Below are 9905 nucleotides of genomic sequence, written 5' to 3'. Positions count from 1 at the left end.
GTGTGTGTGAGTGTGTGTGTGTGTCTGTGTGCTGTTTTCTTCCCTCCCCTCCAGCAGGGAAGCCAGGCCTCACTGGATAATCAGAGGGCTCAGAGGTGAGGCAGGCAGAGCAAGGTTGGTGCACGCTTAGGATAAGGGCAATGTCCGGCCAACACTGAGGAAGGAAGAAGGGAAGGAGTGAAGAATAGAGGTGAGAGGGTGTTGGGTGGGGGCGGAGGGAGGCGGTGAGAGGAAGCAAGCAGAGCAGCCGTGGTATTCAGAGCAAGTATAAATAGCTGCCTGGACAGAGCTCGGCCAGACAGAGGTTTGTAGCTGCAGCTGCAGGCAAGCCTGGCCACTGTTGGCTGCAGCAGGACATCCCAGGCACAGCCACTGGGGCTCTGAGCAGACACCCCTCGCCATTGCCACATCTTCAGAGGCTCTCCCAGCTAGCCATGCTGCAGGGCAGCCTCCTCCTTGTGGTTGCCACCATGTCTGTGGCTCAACAGACAAGGCAGGAGGCCGATAGGGGCTGCGAGACACTTGTAGTCCAGCACGGCCACTGTAGCTACACCTTCTTGCTGCCCAAGTCTGAGCCCTGCCCTCCAGGGCCTGAGGTCTCCAGGGACTCCAACACCCTCCAGAGAGAATCACTGGCCAACCCACTGCACCTGGGGAAGTTGCCCACCCAACAGGTGAAACAGCTGGAGCAGGCACTGCAGAACAACACGCAGTGGCTGAAGAAGGTACGGGGCATGGGAGGTTTGCAGGGGGCAGAGGGCGGCTTTGGGGTCTGTCACAATCGGCAGGTGGAGTGTCCATCCCAGAGGCCTTCCCTGAGCATAGAGGGCTGGCTCTGAGCTGCACAAAGAGGGACAGGGATGGGTCTGAGGCCACACAGCAAGATTGGGCAATGTCAGCTGGCAACCTGGCTTTTTAACTGCCATCCCTTCATTCATCCAACAGAAATCCATTCAGCCCTGACCAAGGGCTGAACGGACCAAGCCATCCTGGGTGCTGGGGATACAACAGTCTAGTACGTCTCCCTCTGGACTAGTGGGGGAAAGAGGCAATAAGAGATAATCTACTATGTCAGATGGTGAAGCAAAATGAAGAAGGAAGAGGGCAAGTGGTGGCCCTGGGTGGCTGCTTGAGGTCAGATCATTAGAGAGTACGTCTCAGAGGAGGTGACATTTGAACCCAGAGAACAAGGGAAGTGATAGAGTGGGCCAGGCAGGTATTTGAGGGAACGTTCTGCAAAGGGAGCAGCATGTATTTTGACCATGAGGAGGGAATGCATCCGCAGCGGTGTGTGCCTGGAGAACCGTGGGGCGAAGGCCTGTGTGGCTGGAGCAGAGGAGAGGGAGCAAGGGTGCGGGGAGGTCTGAGAGGTGACAGCGGGGCAGGTCATGCAGCTGGGGGAGCCACTGGAAGGACTTCAGCTTTTGTTCTGAGTGTCATGGGAGCCACTGAGTGTCAAGGTTGTGAGCAGAGACAGACACCCGTGATTTGATTTGAACAGCATGGACTGTAGGAGGCAGGGTGGAAGGAAGAAGCCCAAAGAGGTGGCCACTGCAGCCATCAGGCGCAAGGTACCGGATGCCTGGAGCAGAATGGGGCTGGCAGGGGGTGTGGCCAGTCAGATTCTGGTGGGTTCTGGAGGTAGAGCCCATCAGCTCTGCTGGTGAATTGGATATGGAGTGGGAGGAAGCAAGTTGCTGAGGACACCACTGTGGTTTTGGCCCAAGACCAGGGCTGCTGTAGAATGCCCTGTCATGCTTTCGTCTTTCAGCAGTGTGAGCACCTACTGTGTGCCCTCGGCGAAGCACTGACTACGGAGGTGTGCAAAGCAGGCTTGGCCCTGGCGGGGCATGAGGGCACAGGAGACATCCTGGGGGTTCTGAGATGGGACTCTTCAGAGTCCCTAAGTGAGAGCTACCAAGGAAAGGGAGAGGGACCCAGGAGATAGTCTGGGTGATGACTGGGGAATGAAGGATGCAAACTAATTCCTGGAGTTTTAGAAGGTATTAAACAGCAGACAAGCTTGACAACCACCTCTGGCTCCAGGCAGGATAGCTGTCCTGGCTGCCTCCCTGGCTCCCTGCTAACACTTGGCCCCTACCTCCTATTCTCCATGCAGCAGACCAAAGAATCCCCATCAAAACCTAAGTTACAACCTCTCCCTCCTCCCAGGGCTACCATGCATCCGAATAAAAGCAAGAACCCTTTCTCCCTGGAGTTCCCTCTCCCAGACTCCTATTTGGCTTATCCCAGCCTCCTATCCTCTCCAATGTCATCTCCTCAGAGGCCCTCCCTGCCCTCCCTGTATAAAATAGCTACCCTCCTTCTTCCACCCTTTATCCCTTCTGCTGGCTTTGTTGTTGCTTTTTTTTTCTTAGCACTTATCCCTAACTAATGTTCTTAAAAACATTTCTTTTGGTCTGTGAGCTCCCAGAGGGCAGGCGCCATGTCTCTTTTGCTCACTTCTGGGTTCCCAGGGCCTAGAATAGTGCCTAACACATAGTAGGTACTCAATAAATGCCTGTAGCATGAGTGAATGCATGAATGCATAAATGTTCTTCCAACCTCTCAGGTCCCAGGTCTCCATCCTGCTCCCGGATGATGCAAAATTGGCATTCATGGGATCCTGAGCCCAAAACTCATGACCTGGATCTCCCCCAACATCTCCCTGAGGGTCCATGGGTGTCTCAACTCCAAAGCTGCCTGAGATGACTCCCTGCTTTTCTCCAAACACCCTCCTCCTGCCTGTCTCTCTCTGTTTAGGGTGACACCACCACCCAGCCACAGGCTGTCTGTTCCCTGGGGGCTTCCTGTGGCTCCCACCTATCCCCCAGGCAGCTGGCTCAGCCCATCCTGTGGCCTAGGCTTCTCTCATGGTCCATCTTTCTGGCTGAGGCCTCGTCATCTTTCCCAGGATGCTGTCATCACCTTCCACTGGGCCTCCTACTCCAAGTCTCACCTGTCACTCTCATCCATCTTTGAATCCCCCGGGTGTCGGATGCTTGGGAAACATTGGCTGAGAGCTGATGGCTTGAACTGATGGCTTGCAGGATCAGAAGGTCACCTGGTCCAATGCCTCAGCCTGGGGTGGAATGTCCTCTCCAGGCATCCATTCACCTAGCCTGAAAATTCTGAGCTGGGGGTCACTCAGGTCACCGTAGAGTGCCGTAGGGCCTAAGATCACTGATATGGGAGTTCAGCTGACCTGGCTGCAGGTACTTCCTTACCAAATGGCTACGGATGAGCAGGTTTCAGTCTCCCTTGGTTCATGTAAACAATAATTTCTCTCTCCCCCCACCGACACTCCTGGTCCCCAGTGGAGAGTGCTTGCTACCTTCTGTGGCTGTGGCTGTGACCTTCCTCTGGTTATTCTCTTGGTCCAGGCATATCTCAGATCTTCTGAAACTCAAAGCCTTTTTTGGCTTTTTCTCTAACATCTTAGAAAAGTTAAAAAAAGAGTTTTAAAATACTCTTATCTAATGGCACCATCAGCAGCATCATCACCATCATCACCAATGCCATTAGGGATGAACAAGCTCTCAGCAAGATTCTGTTCATCTAGACAGACACAGGGGAGACCCTTCCTGTTGCGAATCCCAGAGGCCATCATCTGCTCAGCCTGTGCCCCCAACTCCCCTCCTGTTCCCCCAGTGTACAGGTGAGGAAACAGGCCAGAGAGGGAAAGTGACTTGCCAGAGCCATGTAGCAGTGAAAGCCAATCTGGATTCTCACTCCAAACTGCAGGTTCTTTTTCCTGACTCTGGAAGGTGTCAAGGAGGCAAGGGCAGCAAGATCTAGAGAGGATGGGGTGCTCTTGGTGCTCCCTTCTACTGCAGAGTTTCCAAGTCCCCAGATACCCACTCTCTTTTCCTAGCATACGGCTTGCTGTGTCCTACTGCCAGTGCTCATCAGGCATTGCGAGAGCCCCGGCCTCACCCCTTCTCTCTCTCTCCTCTTTCACACTCTCCTCCTCCCCTGCACTCCCCTTCCCTTTCTTCTCCCTGCTCTCCCCCTCCTTCTGCCTCCCTCTCTCTCCTCCTCCTCCCTCCTGGAAAGCCCCTGCCCCAGTGACTCCCATCTGGAGCCAGCTCATGGGGCTGCACATCAGCTCTGGGCTCTGCTCCACCCCCCTCATACGGATGAGAAGCTGCAGGCAGGAATATTGAGGAGGTTGGGCGACAGAGCCAGCTGCAGTGCAGGCATCTCTAGCTGGGCTGGGCAGCTCAGTGGCTAGTCACATGACCTCCTCTGTCCACCATGCCCTCGCTCTAGGACCCAGAGCTGGCCCTTCCCTCTCAGTGCCTCATCCGGAGGCTGGGAGGAGAATGACAGCACCTACTCCTGACCTTTGATGTGGGGTCAAGAGAAGCAGAGCCTCTGCACACAGCAGGTGCTCATTAAGGGCTCCCGTGTGTGACTGCCATTCCCCCAGTTGCCCCAGGTGTCCCATCCAAGAAGTGCCATCCTCTGCCTTCTCTTCATGTCCCCACAGATGAGGAGAAAGGAAAACTAGGGCCAGACACAAGCCCCAGCCTCCCTGGCCCACCCCCACCACCTGAGGGCAGCACATCTTCCCCAGTCTCTGAGCTCCCAGGGGCAGGGCTGACTCCACCTGGAAACTGCAGGTGAGAACTACTTTCTCACCTTTAGGGAGCAGCCAGCAGCTGCTGGCCTGGGGTCCGTGGCAGCCCTCTCTCTGCCTATCTCCCTGTCTATCTCTGTCTGTCTCTGTCTCTTTCTCCCTCTCTCTCTCTCTTAAAGACAAGATCTGGCTCCCTCAACCACGCTGGGGTGCAATGGTGCAACCACAGCTCACTGCAGCCTTGAACTCCTCAGCTCAAGCGATCCTCCCGCCTCAGTCTTCCAAGTAGCTGGGATGGCAGACACGAGCCACGGTGGTCAGCCCGTCTCCCTATTTCTGAGTCTGTCTGCCTCTGTGGATCTCTCTTGGGGCGCTCGCAGTGGCCCTGACTCACTGTTGTTAACTCTGTGGGTGTCTCTGTCTCTGATTCTCTCTCCTGGGTGGCTATGAAAGTGTCTCCCTGCATCTTTTCCTGTCTCTTTCTCAGCTCCTCCTTTTCTCACCCCGAGGCCATCCCTCCCACCTCTACCTCCCTGGGTGTCCACACTGAAGACCCAGGGCACAACTGCCAAATGACCAATGCCCACCCTGCAGCTGGCTGCTCACCCGGGGCCTCCTTCTCTTCCTGCTTTGCACCCAAAGCCGAGCAGAGAGGGGTCAGGGGCTGGGCAGGGGCCTCCCAACCTGGCACTGCCCCAGCTGCTGCTGTTTGCTCCAGGTCTCTGACACCAAACCTCAGAATAACTGGGCCCCTCGGCCTGGCAGTTGTGAGGCCCTGCCTAGCTGGGTGTGGGTCAAGAAAGCACCAAGGAGGAACCCAGGGTGGGGTCCTTGCCCAGCCTGAGACCCTCCCAAACTGACCTGGTTTGGGAGTCAGGGTTCCAGTTGCCCCAGCCTTCCCAGGCTGCCCACAAATTCTTGGCATTTTCAGGCTTCAGTTATCCAAACAAGAAATGAGTCTCCGTGCCGAACAAAATATCTTGGGATTTGATTTCCTAACCTCACCGCTGGCTCCTTTCTAAGCAGTTTGGGACTGGGGGATGGGGTGGGGGAAACAGCATCTGCTTCTTAGAGGAATGGGATTATTTTTCCAAGAAGGGGGCCTAGAAACAGCTGGCACAGATACCCTCGGCCTGGGGATAACCAGCTGGCTCATGCCTGGGATGAGGTGGGGGTGCAGGACAGGCACCAGCAACAGCAGCCTCCCTGACGACTGCCCCCAGAGGGATGGGTTTATTTGTTCAACTGGCTTGGCCAGCCATCCCACAGAAGACAGGGCCACAGAGGGCAGGGCCACATGTTTCTAGTTCTCTCCTCCCCGGCCTTAGAGCTCAGCCAGGCTGGGATGTACACAGACCTTTTTCCCCTTCTCCTTGGGCAGGAAATGTTAGAAAACAGGCCCCAGGTCTGCCCCCTAAGCCTGCACCTCCAGTCAGACTCCGGCCGCAGTTTGTTTGCATAACCTCAGAGCCAGCTCTGAGATGTCAGGAATGAACGCTGAGAGTTGGCTGTGGGGTCTGGGGAGGACAAAGTTGGGGTCAGGAGGTCAAGTCCCAGGGGTACCACTCCAAGCTATGGGAGCCCGGGGAAGCCACATGTATCAATTGGCTCCTCTCTAAAGTGGAACTCAAAATACCTGTGCCTCCCAGAATGAGTGGAGGATGAAAAAACAGTTATGACATAATGAGTAACTACTCATTTAGTGAGCATTTACTGTATGCCACACACTGTCCTGGGTGCTTTATGTTACTGCCTTTAATTCTCACCATGACCCAGTGAAGTAAGATTGCTTGTCCACTAACAAATGAGGAAACTGAGGCACCAAGAGATTAGGTGACTTGCCCAAGATCTTACAGCCGAGAAGGGCAAAGTCAGATTCGGCCATCTGATGCCAGAACCTATTATCTCAGCACTTAGGCCAGTTTCCTGTCCAATAAATAAGCCATGTCCATGGTGGGCAGGTCCCTGGGCATTAGTTGGGACCTGGAAAATATAGAGGACCCTGGTCCCCAAAGGGGAGATCCATAGCTGCTAGATTTTTCTTCCTCCAGGAGCCCTTTGCCCAAGGAGAGCTTCCCTAGGGCTTTTCTGCCAGGGATGATTCAGGTGGGCCTCAGGCAGCTGTGGCTGTTCTGAAATGCTAAGAGGCTCTAGAAGCTGAGTCTGGGTGTCCCCACAATTACACGCCCCATTCTTGGCCCAGAGCCTGGGGGTAAATCCCACAGAAGCCGAGTGTAAGGCCCTGAGTCCCAGCTGACTCAGTCTGAATCCCAGCTCCACTGCTTACTGGCTATGCCTTCTCAGACCATTGCTTTTCCACTCTGTACCTTGGTTTCCTTATCTGTGAAGTGAGGACACTAACAGAAGCTACTTTGCAGGTTATTGAGGAGATTAAATGAGGCAATGCACATGTGGGGCTCAGTACAGGGCCTGGCAGAGAGTAAGTGCTCAGTAAACGTTAAGACTCCAGGATTCACAGTGCAAGGAAGGAATCCTGTCATACCATCCATATCTTACTATAGTTTGCTTTTGTTCCCTCAACTTTACATCTGTGAGATTATTAGCTGTGTAAATATGAGAAAGACCTGAGCTTCAGTTTTTCAATCTATAAAATGGAGGTGATGATACACACATTGCCTGGGTTTGCTGTGAGGCTCAAATGGCTGGTCAGGGGATGTGCCTGGCACTGCCCCAGCATACAGAGAACCAGGAGATGCTACTATTGTTTCCTCTGTCTTCTGGGATAAGTGCTTTGCTGTGGTGAATTCACATATGGGACTTTGGGCCAGGCACTTTATATGTGTCTTATAAACATTGACGCATAAACCTCGTGGCATCCTAAAAGGTGGGGCTGTTATGATCCCCATTTATTGTGGGGAAACAGAGGCCCAGGGAGTTTACACAGCTAAGAAGTGAGGGAGGTGAGTTCGTACCCAGGCAGACTGGCTCCAGACCCCCCACTCTTAACCACTACGCAGGCCACCTCTCTGTGCCCACCATTTACAGATGGGAACACTAAGCCTGGGCAAGGGAGTGACTCAATCACATTCACCCAAGGGCCAGTGGCAGGAGTTGGCCCAGAACCCAGGGTTCCTGACACCCAGCTGAGACCCCTGTTTCTCCTCTCCAGAGGCAACCAGATTCATAGCATGCCATAAATGTCATGAAAAATTCATGCATCCTTTCAATTCTGGGACTATGTGTAGATGTGTAACCCCAGACCCCTGCCCCCCACCACACACAAACACAAATGTGTATACACAGCTCTGAACTTAATTTGCCAGGTAAGAGTATTCATTCCTGCTTTCATTTAATTGTCCCTTCCACCAGTGTTTATTGAGGGCTTACAATGCGCCAGGCACTATGAAAGTGGCAAGGATTTAGTAGTGAGCAAGGAAGACCATCCTTCCCCCTTGCCCCTGGAGCAGCGGGTGTAACTAACCTAGTGATTTCCCATGTGCAACGATCAACCATGATATGTGCCGTGAAGGAGGGACCAAGAGATGCTAGGGGTGGATAATGGGTGCCTGACCTTGAGGGAGGGAGGCACTAGGAAGAAGGACAGAGCTAAGATCTAAAGGCTGGGTTGGCAGTGGCGAGGCAGGGAAAGGAAGCAAAAGCATTCCAGGCACAGGGGACAGCAAGTGCAAAGGCCCTGGGGGTAGAATGGGCCAAAAGCAAAAGGCATTCTGTGTGTCTACAGTGCAGAGAGCGAGGAGAGCATGGCCAAGATGAGAATGGAGTGCTCACCAGGAGCCAGACCAGATGTCCCTGGTCTTGCCCCTGTTCTCCATGGAGGACCATGGAGACTGGGAACTGATGTGGCCACTTTTCTGTCCTGTCTTCACTGAGGATCATTCTGTGATAGACTGTGGACCTCTGGGCCTGCTTCTACCATCTTTGTCTGACCCTAATCTTATCCCTGTCACCCCATCTGCAGGATCAGCCTCAGCCACCAAGAAGGCAAGATAGGCACATAGAAAGAGCTCAGGCATTAAGTTAAAAATCTTCCTTTACCAGCTGTGAGTAATGCTTGGCCTTTCTGGGCCTTAGTTTACTCATTTGTGTGGGGAACAATCACCATTTTCCTCCAGGCTGCTGGGGATCCAGTAACAGAAGACGTACATGCTGGAGTTGTACAGGCAGAAAGGCCTGGTGCCACGTGGGGAGATACCCCAGCAAAGCCTCCGTCTGTCTAGAACATACTTTGCCCTATTTTCCCAAGGTTGAACTGAGGTTGGGGGATGGGCAGGGGTGCTGTCACATGATCCCTCTAGCCAAGTGGCCTTTCAGAAGCACCACCTGGTTACACCTGTGAAGAGCTACCTGTCCTTGGACAAGTTGTTAAACCTCTCTGTGCCTCATCTGTAAAATGGGTTGATAATAGGTCCTACCTTGGAGGGTGGCTGCAAGGACTTAATATACCTAGTGGTTAGAACAGTGCTGAGCACATAATAACTGTTCAATAAGCATGTTGCCAAGCAAAATGGACACACCACCCCATTCTGTGACGTTCAAGTGTCAGGGAGGTGAGCGATCGCAAACACCTTCCAAGATCAAGGTTGAAATATAGACGACCACCAAAGGCATACCTGAGCCTGAGGAGGCAGGGACCCTGGCAGCCCCTCCCAAGTCCAGATGGCAGAAGCGGGCCCTGTTCCCTTCCCTCTGCATCCCCTTCCCCCACACTCCTCATATTCTCCTTGTGGCCTTTCACCTGGGATGAACACTGGACCTGCCACCCCATGAGAGGTGAGGCTCAGGAGCCAGGGAGGTCCCAAATATTCCACAAATACTGGAAGCACTACTGTGTGCCAGGCACTGTGCTAGGCCTCATGAACAAGACAGACAAGAATCCCAGCCCAGACCCGCAGAGCACAGATCCCAGTGGCCATTTCCCTATTCCTTCCAGGCCCTCTGCAAGGGGGAAACAATGAGGCCACTGAGGTTCAGAGAAGCTCATCACTGGCAGAGAAAGGAAATGGCAAAGCTATTGAGCAAGCTTGCTGACTCTCAGTGCAGTGCTCCAGGCCCAGACCACACTGGACGTTTGGAGAGGCTGGGCCTGTGTCAAAGAATTGAGGGTTGAGCTAGGGTTGAGAAGCTCAACCCTCCGTGAGAGCCTGTTGGTCCCCAACTCTCTCTACCCCTGGCTCTCAGCCCACTGGCTCTGCTTGCCCAGAGCCTGACCCAGAAGAAAAGCAATAGAATGTCTTGCAGAGACGAAAACAATGAGGAAGGCTTGGGCCCAGCTGCTCAGACAGGACAAGACAAACCATGTCAGTTTGCATTGAGCCACAGGGTGAGGGCCTGGTGCAGGCCC

The 9905-nt window shown here is 53.8% G+C and overlaps 1 protein-coding gene across 1 annotated transcript in view; it reads left to right on the top strand.

The window, feature by feature from the left end:
- Positions 1 to 302: 302 nt before the first annotated feature.
- The window catches only part of ANGPT4 (angiopoietin 4), a 45390-nt gene continuing 35787 nt past the window's right edge, over positions 303 to 9905 (top strand). The window contains exon 1 of the mRNA XM_030825997.1: positions 303 to 725. Coding sequence (XP_030681857.1) covers positions 435 to 725 — 291 coding nt within the window. The 5' untranslated portion in view covers positions 303 to 434. The remainder of the gene's footprint in view (positions 726 to 9905) is intronic.

This window comes from Nomascus leucogenys, chromosome 13 (genome assembly GCF_006542625.1).
Source record: "Nomascus leucogenys isolate Asia chromosome 13, Asia_NLE_v1, whole genome shotgun sequence".
Lineage (NCBI taxonomy): Eukaryota > Metazoa > Chordata > Mammalia > Primates > Hylobatidae > Nomascus > Nomascus leucogenys.
Note: the sequence above shows the minus strand (reverse complement) of the source record. Positions and strands in the feature narration are given on the sequence as shown.